The sequence below is a fragment of the Colias eurytheme genome, chromosome 26 (genome assembly GCF_061535395.1).
Source record: "Colias eurytheme isolate Ceu_HAF_F1 chromosome 26, ilColEury1 Martin Lab GWU primary, whole genome shotgun sequence".
NCBI lineage: Eukaryota > Metazoa > Arthropoda > Insecta > Lepidoptera > Pieridae > Colias > Colias eurytheme.
In genome coordinates, this window is record NC_143005.1 from 3,949,408 (window position 1) to 3,969,155 (window position 19,748).

General features: G+C 35.2%; 1 protein-coding gene across 5 annotated transcripts in view; it reads right to left on the reverse strand.

Annotated features, from left to right (window-relative positions):
- Nucleotides 1–19,748, reverse strand: part of lilli (AF4/FMR2 family member lilliputian) — a 217,795-nt gene that overhangs the window by 11,623 nt on the left and 186,424 nt on the right. For all 5 annotated transcript variants that reach the window (XM_090116766.1, XM_090116764.1, XM_090116763.1 and 2 more), the window contains exons 10-11: nt 2,922–2,964; nt 2,386–2,460 (exon numbers count right to left, since the gene is read on the reverse strand). In XM_090116766.1, the coding sequence (XP_089972892.1) occupies nt 2,386–2,460; nt 2,922–2,964 (118 nt within the window). The remainder of the gene's footprint in view (nt 1–2,385; nt 2,461–2,921; nt 2,965–19,748) is intronic.

Sequence of the window (19,748 nt, forward strand, 5' to 3'; positions counted from 1 at the left end):
ATAAGCTTAATAAACACACATATTAGTATAATATGTTTTATAAATAACATTAAAATATATAAACCCTATAGCTAAAGAGCGATTGTTTCCAAGCACGAATTAAAGTATGTAGAAAACGTTAGGTAAGAGAGGAAGGCACAAGGCAGTGCAAAATTTCATTAAAAACATAATGCCGTAAAATGAGTAGGTATAAACTGTATAAATAAGGGATAGCTTTAACATATTACTAGAGTAATTTTAAATGAAACAATGCGTAATAATTTAAAGGTTTTTAATTTTTTTTAATGAATCATCGTTTCATTCATTTGTCTTTCATACATTTGATTTAACATTTACGCGGAAATATAAATTCAAAGAATCGAATCAATCGCTCAATAGATACTTAAGTTTCAGAGATTTGGATTGGAATTGTTTTGAAGCATTATCCGATACAAGAAATAGGAATTCTGCGAATTTCACATTGAATATGATTCATAACAAAAGCATATTGGTTACATAATAGGTACAGACTATGTACAATGTACATAAAACGGCTTTGACCTAAGGTCATACGTCTATGTCTCTAACTACGGTTTTATACAAGAAACACTAGTATATTTTACTTTAACGAAATATCCACTTTCATTTCGCTTATAAACTATGTTATGTAATATACAAAACAAATTCACTCAGCCGTTTTGCGTGTCAGAGAAACAAACATCCAAACTTGTCACCTCTGATATTCACATTTATGAATAAGATTTGCTACCATTTTAACAGCTAATGCCTTTAGGTACTTATAAAATCGTTTGGAACAAAACCCATCTCGATCTATTTCTATTCAAGTTTTTTTTTAAGTACAGTAAAAGTTCCTTATTCGCGCTTCCTTCATTCGCGGTTTCACTATTCGCGGATGGAAAAAATGCGACCTAAATCCTGTATTCGCGGCCTAAAATTCGTTATTCGCGGATCGAATCGGTACATCGGTACATACATATATGTATTTACCTAAATAAAAACCATTCGTTATCCTTAGTAAACGCTTGAACTACAACTACGAATTTATAATGTCGACTAAAAAAAATGAAAAACGAGTAAAAAGTGACAAGCCATTGCCTAAACCTGAAGATAATAGGTACCTAATTAAATGGTAATTAATAAATATGTTTGGTCAAAAACTTAAATTAAACTGGTTTCTTTATGTATTTGCTTTTTTATTTCGTCACCTAAGAACGTATTCCCTATAACCCCATACAAATTACCATTCCTTATTCACGGTTTCTCTATTCGCGGCACATTTACGGAACCTATTACCCGCGAATAAGGAACTTTTACTGTAATGATACAAATAAACAATTTAACCATCAAATAACCTTCAAAATTTTCCAACAACAATATAGACCGATGATGAAACCCAAAGCACGTGACATCAGCCAGTGACCAGCGGCACGCGTGTCACGCTAATCACGTTGCTTTACATAAACACGCAGCTATTCCTGTGCTATTATAAACGTGTCACTTTGTATGGGCCCTCTTCACAATGGGCAGCGTTGGCCCAACAAATGATCGTCGATGTTTACCGCCATCACTATCACTACATAGTATAAAACAAAGTCGCCTTTTCTGTCCCTATGTCCCCATGTATGCTTAAATCTTTAAAACTGCACAACGGATATTGATGCGGTTTTTTTTTAAAGATAGAGTGATTCAAGAGGAAGGTTTAAGTATATAATTTATTAGATTTAAGACAAAGGGGGCGAAGCCGCGGGCGTATAGCTAGTTATGAATAAAAGACATTTACAAAGACGGCCGATCATAGACATTTAGGCCGCCTACACTATCGTGATTGCGTGTACTCGCCCCATATTACACTTTTAAGCAAAAACGGTTGATCGGATTTGTATGATATTTGGCATAGAACATTGACTATTGAAAGAACGCGAGTGAAGACGCGGGATAGAAGTAGTATATTTCTAATTTTAGTAACTTATTTTATTAAACTTATTATCTATTCCATGCTATTATGGGAAAATTAACATCGTGATAATACAACGTTATCTCAAAACTATCCTACTATACTAATATTTGCATTGCTCTATCTATATTAATAAATGGACAAGCAACAGAAATAATTTCATGTTACAATGTATTACGCAATTCAATTTTTTTTTAATAATATTTTGATTTATCGCTTTTATCTAAAACCGACAACAGATTACGGTGACTATTCCATGTATTATTTCATCATATTTATACCAGAGCTGTGACCAGAGTAAAATTATCAAATAAACTTATTATTACGCTTATAAAAAAGTTGACAGACAAAACCTACCACTTCCTAACATAACGAATATCCACAAAATAGTAGAAACATCTATATAATATAATATTAAAATATATACTCACGGCTCTAACCGCGTGGTGGTGGCCGCCACTTCGTCATCACTCTCCGACAGGCCAAGGTCCTTGTTCACTACGTCACTGCAAATATAAAATATATTCAAATTGCCATTTCTGTACAATGCCATCGTAAATATAGATGATATTTTTAAATATCCGTACGTCCGTATTTGTATCCGCTCATGGTCATATAAAACTTTTTGTAACTAAATTGGCAATGAGTCTTTTTGGTCAACAAATACATTTTTAGAAAAGGAAGTGTTAAATGCTTTTAGAAACAAATCTGTTTAACAACATTTGACAACCTAATTCCTACTTTAGAATTATTGGTTTACGCAATTTCTACTAATGTAGAGTCAAAACTACAACATAAGTTTAACATCACTCTAATTCACAAAATTATAAACAAGATCAAATGAAAATAAAATAAACATTTCCAAACATTACATATCCATCTAATTTCACTCAAGACAAATTTAATGACTTTAACGAATTTAGTTTCTAATTATGTATATCTACAAAGCATACAAAAAACAACTTACGGCGACACGGAACTCCTCGAGTTCGATATCCGACTGTCCAAACCTGAAACAATAACAAATTATAATCAATTAAAACATTCTTTACACGCAGCATCACGCCCAACCGAAACTGCTAATTAGTAAACACAAATTTACATGATACATACGTAACATCCTACAAATGCATGTACGCAATTATGACTCTTAGTAATTACGCAATAAGTAACAATACGCCCTGTTGTTATATTATTTCGAAACGTACCAAGGGCCATGTGTTTACATAGGCTGAGTTGTAATGTAAACACTGTCTCTAGTTCGGTTCCCGGTCGATAGCCCTGAACGGATGGGGCCACGAACTTTCCAGAAGCTCCGAGCCGAAAAATAGCTGTTTAGATAACGGCCTACTTTACGATTATAACCCTTTAAGAGCCGCTTTAACCCCCGACAAAGTGTAATAAAAAATTGAAGACCGCCTCGTACGTCTATAAATATTAAAATTTATCAATTGCACGACTTGTTTTGTTTGTTGAATTGTTTATTTTTTGTTTCGTTTGGTATGACGGTTTAATGAATTAATGATGTTAATATTGTTTTCACAGGTTAATTAAAATTTTGCTACGGCAGTTCACACAATCATATTAATAGGAATTCCTAAAATAGAACTAAAAAAGCGTAGAATTTTAAGTGTTTTATCTCGTACCTATGTCACATTTTTTTTTTCTATATTTATCACAAGTTCGGAATGTTGGAATTTACAACATCCTTGCAACATAGTTTTAAAAAAATGACATAAAACCAATATTTGACATAAAAAAATAAGTACATTAATTCATTGCTATTTAAGTATTGCGTTGTCCCTATTCTATAATCTGTAAAGCCCCTTACACATCTACCTACTAAATAGGCCAGATTACCTCAATACGTCCGAAATTATGGCATTGTGGAGGGGCTTCAACAATTTCTTACCCTAGCCACAGTCAGATAATATAATGCCCTAACGGATCATGAGTGACAACGGTCAGTGGCTATTCATGCCCTTGCGTCCACATAATACAATTCGACATGAACCTATTGTGTACGTGCATGTTTTATATGGTAATTCTTTTGTAAAACATACCTACAATAAAAGCTTTGATTGAGCTTTAAGCTATCATTGAAAACGTATTAGAGCGTTAATTATAATTAAACCAATGTGTTTCATTTACATATCAACAAATACTTATTTTAATCCACAACATAACAGCGTAATATTTAGTAAGGAGATCTATTAATATCATCAATATCAGAAAGTTTATCATCATATTTATAATTATCATCGTGGCAATAAACGTATTGCATATATTCTCATACAATATATATTCCTTACATATTTTTTTTCTAATTTCTAACCAAGAGTTCCCTTTAAATCCCTTTACCAAATACACTCGATGAATAGATATTGACAACCACACCCCAGATTTAATACATTTAATATATTTTTAAACTTAATAAAAATAAACGAATGCATAATTTACATTTAAAAGCCATCTAAACTCTAGAGCTCGCGTAATTAAAAGTTTTTATTTAGAATTTCACGCGAATTAAAATTAATTTAAAATTAGCATATAATCAAAGTTTAAATAAATGAAAAAAAATGTTCTTTAAGTAATATACATGTATATTACATATTATCCCGTGACGTCACAACATTACCGCTACAAATGCAAATGGCGGTGCGGATAAACGTTTTTGCTGACAAACATCACGCGACGTAAACACGTGTGTCGATTATTCCAGAATGTTACAGATTTAAATGGGTTACTATATTATCTATTTGATAATAAATAAATACATATATACAAAACATAAATTGTTATCATCACCAAAAAATAAAATATAAATAAAATCAAACCTTTAAAATCTTTTTGTTGATATTTTTTGCCTCAAACGGAATCTGAATATTTTATTAATTTCTTATTTTAGAGACTTGTGTATTTTAGTTTCAAGTTTTAGAAGTAGCTGTTGTTTTGTCTGAAAATAGATTTACCTTTTTCAATATTTAATGCCGCTCGATTTCGTGTGATAAAAAAGCTCTTGTATAACGTCTATTTCACCTACTTATGGAGAAACTAAAACTACTGCTCTCTATTCTTGTTTTCACATCTGAAAACATTTCTTTACAGTGTCGTACATATTACTAAATTGTTACTACGTTAGTATAGAGTCGTTTTAATCTTGCATTATTTGTGGTGATAGGATTAGTCCTATCACTATAATATACAACAGCTACGCTAATTGAAAAAGGACAAAAATACTAAACGAAACGGGCCAAAAACAGGACAAAACGTGATAGGCCATTGACATTCGTCATAGCCACGATCGCTAACGCATTAGTGGAGCGCGGTGGGAACCGAGCACGCGATTAAAAGTCGCGCGTCACGTATCGTCACGCACCGTGACGTCTTGTGCGATGACCCTAACTTGTGACCCGACTATGTGTGTAATTTTACAGTTTCTCTCATCGAGTAATGGCCGCGGACATTGTTTCGAAACATTGAGTGATTATTGTAAATATTATGTACTGATGGTTTTTCTTTTGTCTAAATAGCTCGTGACTTACGTAAATGTTTTTTATACAAAGTGCGAAAAACAGGTTTTGTTTCACAACTTTTAAAATAATAATTTCAAAAGCTTCCCTTTCAAATTCAATATAATAAGGCATTGTTGAATTTTATTGAATTAAAATAATAAGAAGCGGCTTTAGTATCCACACAAAAACAAAAGTTTTATACCGACACCACATTTTATTGTTTTAAAACATTCAAGAACAATAATAAAAACAAACCCGACATTGAAATATAAGGAAATAACAAGAAACCCCTTTAGAAAATAATTTCAAACACACGACAATGCGAGATCAACAACAAAATATCTTTTGTTTTTGCATAACGGTTATATAAAATAAATATTGTTTTCACTGTTGTTTAAAATTTACGTCAATATTATTTTATTGTTCAAGTTTGTCATTGTGCTACCGAGCAGCAGTTCATTTTGTTTAGATGTAACTCAACAGATGTTTGGTTCTCCTACCATCCTATTCAATTATGATTTGTGTATATTGTCATTCTTTACACATATTCGAATAATTAAAAAAAAAAGACGTGAGGCACTCAGGGACTGCCGCGGTAAAGTTATTGCATGCTAAGCCTTCAAGCCACACCTCAGCGTGGGAAGCGTGAGGTTTTTTCGTTACGGAATTTCTGGATTCGGTCCCCGCGCTCAAGTCCCGCGATAGAAGCTAAGCAATAGCTTAAAAAATACAAATCAGAAAAATAAATATCAAACGAAGGCTCTACGCGTCCCAACCCCCCTCATACTACACTACAATAACAGTACAATAGATTTTCGCAATCTAAATAACGAGGTGTCCCCGAGTCATCCAATGCTAATTAATAGTATTTATGATTCGGCAACACAATGCGTCGATAAATAAAACCGCGATACGATCTGTGTGGCGTTGCCGGCGCACGCGCACTGCAAGTGGACATCTAGATCTGTAGCTGTACGACCGCACTAACTAATGTCCTGTGATTTATAAAATAAACAGATCAAATGGAAACATCTGTTTTCTTTTGTGTTTTAATTGAAACTTGAATATTCGTATTTAATGATTTAACGTAAAGTATGTTGTAGAGCGTATTTAGTAATTAATTTTTACATGTTTTTAATGAATTCGTATATTAATACTTTTAAAACGCTATAACGAGTATGATTTATGACGAATAATGGCTTCATTGTGTGTTAACTATATTGCTGGTTTAAAGTAAAGATCATATAAATAATAACTACTTAGGTACTTACAACGTAAGCACATTAGATATTATTGCCTATTACATAAGCAAAAACATATCCGTTACTAATAAACAAGAGTTGTTTGACGTATCATTATATGATTATTTCTCGTATAACTATGATTAAGAGTTAAATAGCCTTGAATTAATATCATATAATGGCTAATTAACAGTACAAATTCATTCTACAATACAATAATTATTAACACGACATATTGTTTCATAGATATCTCGCTACAACACGGCCGAATAACAATAGTGTAGTCACGTATAGGGCATGCAGAACCGAGTCCGGTTCCAAGTTTCTGAAACCCGGTTCCAAATCGACCTCAGAACCGGGTAGAACCGGGTTACCCGGTTCTTTTATAATACCTCGGAAAAAATACGAAATTAAACAAAAGTAACTGTTAAAGTACCTGATGGGCCTTTAATTTTACGCGGCTTGTGTCTTATTTTATTAAATTAACAAAGAAACAAAATTTCAATACTTTTCTTCATTTATCAAAGTACCTTGTTATCATAATATCACCTTAAACCTAATAAGGTTTAACGTTCTGCAAACTGTAAAGCAAAAAACCAGCCAAGTGGACTCGCGCTCCGAGGGCTCCGAACAAACCTATTTTTTATAGGGTACGCGCAGACAGAGAGCGTTCTGCGTTCCGCGTTCTGCGTTCTGCGTTCCGCGTTCTTTGTAATGTGAAGGATCTATAGCGCCGGCGCACACAGAACGCAGTTAGACCGCGGCGGTCATTCGGAACGCTTGCGTTCTTGCGTTCTCTGTACAGAATTACAAAGAACTCGCGTTCTCGCTATGGCTGGTCCGTCTTCTCCAATTGGTATCTTGTTTTTCTATTTCAGATTTGACATAGTCATGTAACTCATTGAAGCTATTTATTGACATTCGAAAATAAATATAAAATCTCTCTTCATCTTGAAGCAGCTCAGGGATAAGAATACTAAATTCTCCCATATCATCTCGTTTCGTGTTGATAGGGTGTACCCAACATTTTCTACTTTTTTTTGACTCCTCTAGACTCCACAAAAGCAAGGCTTCATCTTCGGAAGATGAACTTTCGAGAGACATGTTTCACGTGCGGAGAGTCGCGAAATAGAACGCAAATGTCTTGAATGTGCTCCTGTGTGCGCTAGAACGCAGAACGCAGAACTGACGAACGCAGAACGCAGAACGCGGAACGCAGAACGCTGTATGTCTGCGCGTAGCCATGTTGTAACTTTAAAATTTAACTTTAAAATTTTAATTTCTAACAATTTTTCCTTTATCTGTGTTATAAGACGTTACTGTTACCAAATTTAAAGGCTCTGTGTTCATGAGAAGTACCCTGTAGGTAGGTTTTGAGTCCCATGCGAATGTCGAAATTTGCGAAAATTTTCAGCATTTACGGCTGTATCTTTTGATGCGTTGGCTTGTGAGTTTGACTTTTTCACAGCATCAAGGGACCGAAGACTTGAGTATTCGATATAAATTTCAGCTTGATACCAAAAACAAAAACATGACTGGATATGAAACAGTAAAATCAACAGCTTTTCAAATTCACGACAAATCTTAGAAAAATATTTCAGTAGCCTAATTTTTGTCATTTTCGAAGCCTAATTATTATTTTTTTGCTAATACAACCGTAGGAAACTTATAGCATCTAAGGTTAGACAACCAATCAGAGCCACGCTTGAGGCGTGGCACGAAAATTCGCGATGCACGTGAGTCTGACGTTGCCAGATAGAATAAAATTTGTTAAAATAATGCAGCAAAATATAAATAAAACTTCATATTTTAATATTTTGGTCGGAACCGGGAGAACCGGGTTTCATACTATTCAGACCCGGTTCTCAAGATCATCAAAAAACCCGGGTTTACCCGGGTTTTTCGGAACCGGGTAAACCCGGGTGCATGCCCTAGTCACGTAGTGTTATTTACATACCGCATACATAATTCTGTCCGAGCAGCACATCTCCACAGTCTATTAGCTGTTGCAGCAACGTCAAGCGGTTTTGATAACCGAAGTCTGACGTCATCAACCCCAACATTGTCACATCCTTTCACACACGTGCACTACCAACACGAGCACAACGCACACAAGTATCTCACTGTTAATTACGTAAATCACGCAACGTAAGTATAATTATTTAACACAGATGCATTACAAGCGGATCGGTTATAATAATAATTTTACAAAACAATTCACTTCCACTTCCAGAGCGAGTTGCGAGAGCTGCGAATTGCGATCATAATATAAATATAGGAGCGACGTCATAATTTACTGACCTAATAATATCGTATCAGAACCGATTGGAAACTTTGTTTTATAGTTTATACGCGTATTTATTATATTGGCGCGAACCGACAGATGCGCGCGCGATGATTCCGAGACGTGTGCGTCTTCCGAAAGCTATTAAAGTAGACAGGTGACATAGAGCTCGACTTCCCCTCTGCTTAGTGCGGCCGACGCGATCCGCGCACCCGTCTTCCGATCTAGCCCGTCTTCCGATCCGTCGGCCGACCAGTTCATGTTTAGTTAAGTGCACTGCGTTCCCATTGATTTCCACGAGCTCTGTTTATACGTACCTAAGCTACGTTGTGTTTAGCATTCTATATTTGTGAGTGCGTTTTGCTGCATTGTTATGAGCATTTGAATCTGTATTCACTGCTGTCAGTGTTTTGATAAAATTATGATTATAGTTTGTAGATACTTAGATTTTAATTAGTAGATACTAAGTTATGTGTATCTTATTAGTTACATTAATTATAAAAAATGATAAATAAACATTTGTTAATCTTGATCAAATTTTGGTAATCATTCTGAAAAGCAAACAAGTGTTGTTGTTTTGTTTTGTTTTTCAACACTACTCTATCATAAAAAGATCGATAATGTTATTAATAGGTATGCAAAAACGCTATTATGGGAAGTGCATGCACAGAGGCAGAGGGAGCGGGCACTCATTGTCCCTCTCCGGGGGGTCGCATCGGCCCTTCATTATCCACACATCAACATGTTTGCGATTCATCGATTTTCGAGACGCCGCGCCGCGCCCGTATACTACTTCACCCGTCATTCACCGCAACTCGCAAGTACAACAATACCATACAATACGCTCAATTCCACGAAACGCAACGAATATTATGTAAACAATCGTGCGTTACTTGAAACAAATGCGCGCGAATGTACCTATTCAAAAGCTGTGCTAAACAAATAATTCCGCAGCCGATCGACAACATTGTATCCGTTGTTAAAGAACTGTCATCTAACAAAGCTTACGTGGCGCCCAATAGTGTGTAATGTGTTATTTTTCCGGTGAACGCACGTGGGTACAGTCGCGTACACCGCTCACGCAGCGGAAAAGCGTCGCGACGAAACAACGCGCGCGAGTGTACTGACCGCACGCGCCTTTCGGACGCACGCGGCACGTCCGGCGTCCCTCTGATGCACTATTAGACATGCACTCCGTTTGAATAGAGGGGATAAGACTTAAGAGTTAATTATTCAAATATATTCAAAAATTGTATTCCTCGTATGATATATTGATTACAGATTGAATAACACATTTAAAACTTATCAAATACGGCAGGCAACGAAACTAAAATTACTTAACAAGAACAATTATATTTCTCACCTAACCAAAAACAAATCCCACAGTTTAAACAAGCGTACCGAGCGAGCATTACGAGTCATTACAGCAATTACTAAGACCTTAAACGACATAATGTAACTCGGCGAAGCATTCATAATAATTACAAGAAAAATTACAAACGTACGCACATAGTACATACATGATATAAATTATAATTTAATATGACATTAAAACCATTAAAATAACAATAGGACCATTATATACGAGTATAATGGAATATCGCTAATGTTTTAATTGGAAACATACATTTACCGTGTAAACCATTAATATGTAGTTAAATATATAGCAATATTCTACGTTATCAATTTTCATTTCTAGATTCTTCCTACAGATTTCAAACATTTTCACTTTTACACGCAACAACAGTTGCAATGTATTTAGTTATCTACCATGTACAATGTAGATACTATAATTTTAAGTACTTCAACTACGTTTTATGGGCGAATAAATGTGTACATTTTAAGGCTTGCACTTTCCAATAATTTTTCCAGTAGGTTACATTATACTCATAAATATATAGCCATAACACCTATTTCGAGCGCTCTATCGTCGACTCGTCGCGACGTCGGAATTTTGTCTATTTCCGTACAGTACTAATACTGTAGTACCGTTCACAAGTTGCCGACTTTTATTATACTTATTTAGGGATAGCAAGATATATTTAAAGTATCCGACGCAACGTAATGGGGATTTAATGTAGACAGAGTTGAATGCACACGTCCATAGCGTACTAAATCTAAACTGAATGCCTTTTCAAATATTTCACAGTCGTTGAAGTAATGTTGACGTTTAGGAGAAGAATATTCAAATTGAATGAAAGTTTATGTTTATAGCTTTGAAGACATCGCATATAAATAGTGCCTATACAAATCAAGCGGCAGTATACAGGTTGTTATCTTGAATTATCACATAATACGTTTCGCATAAATTCATAAGACGGGCTGCGTAGCATTCACACTGAAGGGCCACGTCTCAAGGTGGGTCGTGGTTTCAATCGTAACAGGCCACCTGTTATCCACCTGCCGGCAACATGTGGCGACACATGTATGCCACTCACGTATCGCATACTTACATAATGTACTAAGTCCTATGAACGCTTGGATAACGAACTTTTGCCTTTGAAACCTAGCACATGTATAATTCACTTTGCGTATGTGCACGCTCTTGCTTTAGTTTTATTTCATTTGCGAAACTAATTATCGAGTTAATTAGCAAATGTTTGAAATGCATCGGGTGCAAGTACTGCCTTTTTCTCTTATACAACCCTTTTTATGTAGTATTAATTACAGGAGGCTAATAATAGCAATCGTTATTCGTTTAACAAAAACACATTCTCTGTATATGTACAGATAAATATGTCAAAAGTAGATAGTACATGATAAAGTACAATACCACTAGAATACGCATATCATCGTACATTACCAATAGAGGACAAACAAGAGATCATTGATCTATCCATACTAATATGTATTATAAATGCGAAAGTAACTCTGTCTGTCTGTCTGTTACTCAATCACGCCTTAACTACTAAACCAATTTGCATGAAATTTGGTATAGAGATATTTTGATACCCGAGAAAGGACATAGGATAGGTTTTATCCCGGAAATCCTACGGGAACGGGATTTTCTTTGAAAACGCGGGCGAAGCCGCGGGCGGAAAGCTAGTTGATTATAAATAGAAGATTAACACCCTCTCCGTTTGTTTTATTCAATATAATTCTAAGTAACGTACACGAATATGGACAATGAATCGTTGTTTATTATATTTTACGTAGAGCAATAAATCGTATGAATGTCGTATCATTATAGGAATCCGGTTTATGGAAATACATACCAAGAATAGAAAACTCATACGTCTTTATAGTGCACAGTGCACAACTGGGTCACTTTGAACTTTTGGCGATGCATTTGATATATGGTATTTAACGTGGCCATTTTTATTATACAAAATTCCAAATATAACATCAATACGATGTAGATTTTATACTTCTTTAAATTATAACAAAATTCCATCAAAACTAGGTTTAACAATCTTTATTGTGAGTTTAAAAATTCCTAAACATAAAAAGGAGTAAACCATAAAATGTCGACAAATCGTCTAACTTGTGTTATTATAAAAGCTTCTAATAAGCAAACAAATCTTTTGTTAACTGGAATACCGATAAATTCTCGGAAACTTTCTAGACTCGAGCAGTTTTTTAAACCATAATAAATAACTTTATTCCGATGAATGAATGCAATATTGAATATTGAAAACAGACGTAGTAAGTGCAATGAATTTTATAACCAAATACTACTAATCAGTATAAGTAAATATAATAAACCTAACAAATGTATAAAATATCAATAATTGTTTCTAAACATCGTCGGTTGAGGTTCTATGCATTATATGTATTAATTATTATACATATTACATGTGAAACACACACGCTAATGTTTACTCGTGAAATTACTGTTTACACTATCATTCATACAACATATTTTATTAATTATAGCGATCTATCCATTAATTATTTAAAATATGGCGCGGCAAAATAGCCACAAACATCCAAATTGTGACAAATTCGAGTGAATCGCAAATATAATATTAACAAAGCCTATTTAACTTTCGCAATTAATTAATAACAAAACCATCCACTCTATTGCCGTCGTGCATGTGAAGGGTCGCGTACATACGAATACGCCGAAATCACTATCCCAAAATTAATATTAGCCGACCGAATGAAATAGCCCGGCTCGTCCACGCTTTCCACTAGAGCCGGTGCATATCTAACTCGGTCACATTGGCGCAACCGTGTAACCCGTCTCGTGACATAACTTGTTAGCGAGTAACCACAGGATCCGACACATTGTTCTAAACAATTCGCACCATTCGAATCCTTAACGCGTTCAAATTACAGACGAAAATACGGTGACAACTACGCGGCGACAATTCATTGTGTGTCTGCGTTCTGTTTTCAAATCGACCAGCCAGCGTTCCCTTTATAATGGTACAATACGAACAAGTAAAGATGTTAATTGTTTATAAAGTATAGCGGTGTATTTTGGTGCCAAATGAATTTCACCGTATTATCCGAGCTGACTCCCCTCATCCGGTGCTTTGAGGGGGACGACGCAAGGTTAATGGATATTTCTAGATCACATGAAATTATAAATGGTTATCGTTATAATTTGTGAATGCTAACTACAGGCGAAGTTAAACATTAATGTTATTACGATATTAAATGTTACAAAGTTTAAGTGTTGGAATACAGTGTTTGTATATTTGCCATTTCTTCAGAACTACTTAAATTACGGAACTTCAAATACCCATCTACATAATATTCAACGGAAAGTTTCTCGTTCATAGTTTTCGCCCGAGATTTCCAAAGCTTAGAAGTTTACACTCTAAGTATAAATAAATGCAAATACACTAATTCGCAAAACAAAAACCTTTCTATGAATATCCTCGGTAACCTTTAACCCTGCGTGTTTCAACGAAAATCATTTGTATTAAACACTTGACCGTAATTTGAAGCTTACTTCATTGAGAAGGCACCTAGCTTTTTCCGCCTATTCTTCCCTCTCTTTCCGTTGTATGTATGCTATCTCTCTCGCACACCTCTCCACCAGGTGGCGGGGCGCACGATAATGTCGGGCGCTGGATGTTTTTTCATTGGCGTCTAGCTTCCGCCGCGAGAAGGTTGTCTACAAGACTACAACCTTGGTGCTATTAAGTATTAAGTATTGCTTAAAGCAAGTGCTAAAAGTGTTAAAAAGTGTATCCCGTCGGATCGGTACAGTGAGTTATTTTTACATCTATTCTAATAATATTTTACTTAAAAATGAGTAAAAATCTTTAAAGTCAACGGTATAATCGTTGGACTTTATTTAAAATGCTGAGGTTTTTAATGAATCCTTCAGCAATAGTTTATTTTTCAATATGCTTAAATACTTAATAGCATGAATAAAGATATTTAAAATTAACGATACAACCGTTACATTTTACTTGAAATAGTAACTTTTCTTTTGAAATATTTCATTATGCAATATGTACTAATTAATATTTGAATTTTTAATACTGTGAGTAAAGCTATTTTAACGGTGTTACCGTTCGGCTTTACTCGAATCGTTAATATTACTTTTGTGATTATTTGATGTTACTAGATATATCAAATACCCTCTCTTGTATATAGATATTTTTAATATTTTATTTCATTTTTAATAATGTGTTTTTATTACAAGGGTACAAGTGAATTTTTCGTGGAAAAATTACAATTAATACTTAGTATGGATATGAGCCAACTCAAAGCTTTACAGGCATACAATCCATTGCTACGACTTTATTACATTGTCGTTATCGCTAGGAACGGTTCGGAATTCCTATCATAGTTTATTACTAAAAATTATCGAACGAGATGAGTCAGCTCCAAGAAGTCACGACATGTCAGAACACGTTGTGATATTATTTTATAAATCGTACGGGAGTTACCGCTCAACTGAATAATGATGGAATTCGCTCATGTATAGTAGATACGTACCATGAATGTTCCACACATTCAAAACTATCCGTAGTCTATACGTGTCCTTTTATGAGTATTATTGTGATCCGTTTTTATGTGAAAATAGACATATTACACACGGCTAATTTGATTGAAAATTACGTTTCCTATGTTCAAATGATGCAACTTTTTTGTTAAAACGAGTAAGTACCAAAAAATTTTACAATTAAATTCTTTGGTTTACTGAACTTGTGCTGAAAGGGTTATCGTATAATAATTATCGAGATATCTTAATATAAATTAGATTTAGATACACTTATTTCAAAGGATTTACAATTCACTTCTAACGTTTTAGAATAATATTATAAACTTGTACACCTTGACAAAAAGTAAAAAATTGCGGGTGAGTGGAGATTATTTTGTGCAATTAAATATAACGTCCTACGACGGTATGGTTGCGTTCGTAAGGAATGTTAACGGATATAAAGCAACTAAATGTTACATCGATTGCATGAACAAAAATAAATATGAATCGAAGTTCATTTTAAAATTTAGTGAATTGATTTGAATTATGAATTTATTAAATGTCGCTAACATTGGAAAATAAGTTAAAGGACCTTGTTAATTGCTATATTATTTAAATGATTATTTACTGCTATTTTTATATTAGCACTAAGGTGTATTCTTGCTCGAAGCAGAATACATAAATGTGGCCACTACTCCTCGCAGGGGTTAGCCAGGTCAAATTCACCCTCGCAGGGTGTCTCTTAAGCATTTTTTGGCAGGCCCTACTTATTTCTAGTTACAAACATCCCTCGCGCAGCTGTCGCTCGCAGGGAAATGGTGCAAATATATATCGGCCCTCGCGGGGCTTTGATTACAATCGTCCCTCACGGAAAAGATGGTGCGAATATATATCAGCCCTCGCGGGGCTTTGATTACAACCGTCCCTCATGGAGAAATGGTGCAAATATATATCAGCCCTCGCGGGGCTTTGATTACAACAGTACCTCACGGAGACATGGTGCAAATATATATCAGCCTTCGCGGGGCTTTGATAACAACCGTCCCCACGGGGAAATGGTGCAAATATATATCAGCCCTCGCGGGGCTTTAATGGCGATTGGTGCAAATATACAAAGGATTGATCATTAAAATGATCATAGATATTTGCTTTTGTCAACGAGGACCCACGAAAGAAGTTTTGGATATGACCGTATCGGATCTTCACTCTTCTAAGGTAGGTAGAAAAAGGTTTTGAAATCTACTTCACAGTGGGCAGTATAGTAAATGACCTAATAAATACAATAAAGGTTAGATACGTCAAATAATGGGCGCATGAAATTGATACTTCGTATCCTAAAAGTTTACGCTTCAGGAATCAGGAAACCACCATTGGTTTACCAATTATGGAAATTGGAATTGAACAAATTGTATTTACCAATGCAAAGCCTAATCACAACAAAGGAAGGCGAGTCGGATCAAATATCATCTCGCAGATGATTTGTGGCGGTGGTTTCGAGGATTGTCACCAAGCCTTGTGTCAACGGTATGTTTGGTATCGTAATTAAATGGCACTAGCCGACCAATTTTCATATACAAACATCGGAAGAGATTTTTTAATCGCAAAGCGATTGAATGTAACAAATGACGATTGATTACGTATAGTTGACCTCTCATAGGCCTATTTTAGTTGCCCGGTCTTGTAGGCAATTTATTTGACTCGTTTTTCAACCCATTTGACCTCATTATTGCACCCATGAGATTTTTCTTCGGGGCTCAAACAATAAATCGCTGAGGGATTAGGATAATCGTTTGTTAGACAAGTTTTTTGTCATCCCACCAGGATTATTATATTGTATAATAAAGTTATATACAACTATTAACGTAAAACGTTTAAGTACTCGACGAATGCTGAGAATACTGACTGTTGAGTTACATAGGATAGAGGATAAATAACGGAAAGTCAATCTTTCCAAACAAAAGCCTCTTATTATTAGATATTACTTGGAACCCTTACCCTTAACGAGAAAGCTCTGCCAAATGACTTCTCATTTCTTTGCTTTGAGGGGGGGGGGGGGGCAATAAATGAAATGTACAGGCTATACGGCTTTTAAAATATAAGTCTGGTAAGCGAACTAAACTTTGCTGGTTTAGTTCTTGCTATATCGCTATCCGTGCCTGCTTCTCGTGTTTACGGGTGAATTAAGTTTATCAATAGTCATAAATGCAATGCTATTCAGAGGATATACTGCATTTAAAACATGACAAAGTCTGGTAAGCGAACTAAACTTTGCTAGTTTAGTTCTTGCTATATCGCTGTCCGTGGCTGCCTCGCGTGTTTACGGATGAATAAAGTAATGTCCTGTCTTCGCATCCACAGCTAACTGTCCTATACTGTCATAATCTTAACACAGATTCATTCGACATAGCTCCCCACGAGCTCAGTTCTTCATTTTTGCACTCGCACAACTGTGGACAACACGAGAGCAATGCCTGCATTGGTAGCAGTTACAATCAAGGGATAACTAACCTTAGGCTAGCCATATTACGGATGTTAGAACAACCGACTATATTCAGGGCAATTTTCTTTGTTCAGTGTAACGTTTAGACTGTCGTAGCATTCCTACGGAACAAAGATGGGATCAGATCTGCATCCTTAATGCAGTTAATCGAAAGGAGATACTTTCAGACGACGATAGTATTCAAAACCCACCATATTCCTTAACATAATAATGCATAGTTAAGCTTATAATCTCTCTTGCCATTATCCTGCAGCAGAATTCCTTGGCGATAATTTATCCTCGTTAGAACGAGCAAGGGTTGTTACGATAATATGAGAAATCCTAGTCAGTTAGAGACCTGAACGACGCGATAGAGTACCGCTATTTCAGTAGTAGTAACACCTAGAAGGGTGAAGGTATTCTGGAAAGCGGAACTGAAGGCCCGGTCAGCAGCATCAGCCACCTAATAGACAGTGTTCAGTGCTGCACCACTATAATCTGCAAAATGACTCTGACGGTATGAAAATGTGGAGTACATTTTCAAAATATCAAATGATATAGTTGGAATAAAAATCCTATTTGCCTCCGTCTATCCAAAAGACATACGGAGTAGCTAGTAGTAGTTGGTTGAATTAGAATAAAGTAACTATAGTTAAAATCCTTTGTTACTGACTGGATAAATTTGGCTCTTTTCCTATCTGACGTTCATATAGCTGTTGACTGCCTAGTGTTGTGCACAAACACTATTATTATAAACTAGCGGTCCGCCCCGGCTTCGCTCGTGGTACTTACGTTTTCTCTACATAAAAACCATCCTCGTACTTCAAGGAATATAAAAAGAATTATCGAAATCGGTTCAGCCGTTCTCGAGTTATGCGCTTACCAACACATTTTGCGATTCATTTTTATATAAGTATAAGAAGATAAGTCACGTTATGTAGTCCCGAGGCTTTCGGTATATAAGTTCTGATGTAAATCATAATTATATCTTAAAACCGAATTGATTAAAAGTAACGTACTTGGCTGTAGTAATTGCAGTTTTGGGACACAGATAAGCTCCTTATCATTTTAGTCTCTTAAGTTCAGTATATTTGTTTCCAGTACAGAGTTTATGACCTATCAGTTTTAAATAAATAATTCATGCATTGTACTGAAAGTACTAGCCATGTTTAGATTATGATTGGTGGCGTTGGCTCTAAACATTAATAGATACCGCACGGTTTGGTTGGATGTTAAAAATCTGTATTATAATTAAAACCGTTTACCTGTTTTGATATTTTATTGCCTTATTCAAGGGGTGACCTTTTAAATTTATTTCTGACCCCAAAAGTAAGGACCAAGTTCTCTTCTTGTCCGCTTGTAGCAGGTTGGGTTAAAACTGTGTGAGTTGAGACAGGTGGTAATTCTATGTTAAGATGATTCAATTGTGCTTCTACAGAGTTCTAATTGAATAAATAAAGGTTTGAGTTTGAGGTATTTTTGCCTCGTCGGGATCAGCTGTTGCTTCATTTTGTAAGTAACATCTAAATGCGTAATTGAAAGTCGTTACTGGCGCTTTCGCAGATTTACGCTAAAGATAGTGAAAATTGTAGTAACTTTAAGTTTTCAAGCCCAAAAGGTTAACTAAGGTACGCTTGAACCAATCTCATAAGTTCTAATACTTTTAATCATTATGATTAACTTTTTGGTTCTTATTTGATTAACTTTTCATCTGGGATTGTTAATATATTATATAATATAAAAATTTGTGTGATTTATTGGTAGGTATGCTATCTGCACACCTTACTCTTTCAAATAAAGAAATAAGTAATTACTTATGTATTCAAATTCACATTGGCGTCCATATATTGTACACCAGGTGGGTAACAAGCAGGTCTCAATGAAGTAAGCTTCAAATTACGGTCAAGTGTTTAATAGCTGTGTTTTACCTGAAAATAAAACACATATTAAATACTTACCTATATTTGAAGCTTACACTTAACGTCCACCTGTTGTGGATTTCGACTCAATGAAAAACATCCAGCGCCCGACATTATCGTGCGCCCCGCCACCTGGTGGAGAGGTGTGCGAGAGAGATAGCATACATACAACGGAAAGAGAGGGAAGAATAGGCGGAAAAAGCTAGGTGCCTTCTCAATGAAGTAAGCTTCAAATATAGGTAAGTATTTAATATGTGTTTTATTTTCAGGTAAAACACAGCTATTAATTAATTCTACATCGCTATTTTCGCTAAACCTTCCCGGAATGAGGTCAAAACAAAACCGGATATGTTACGCAAACATCGCAATAAAAACTTATACATTGTTAAATCTCCAGTAAATTTTCGTGAATCGTACCAAAACATTTCCTCAAGAACACCCGTGAAGCAAATATCGCTTAAACTTTAAA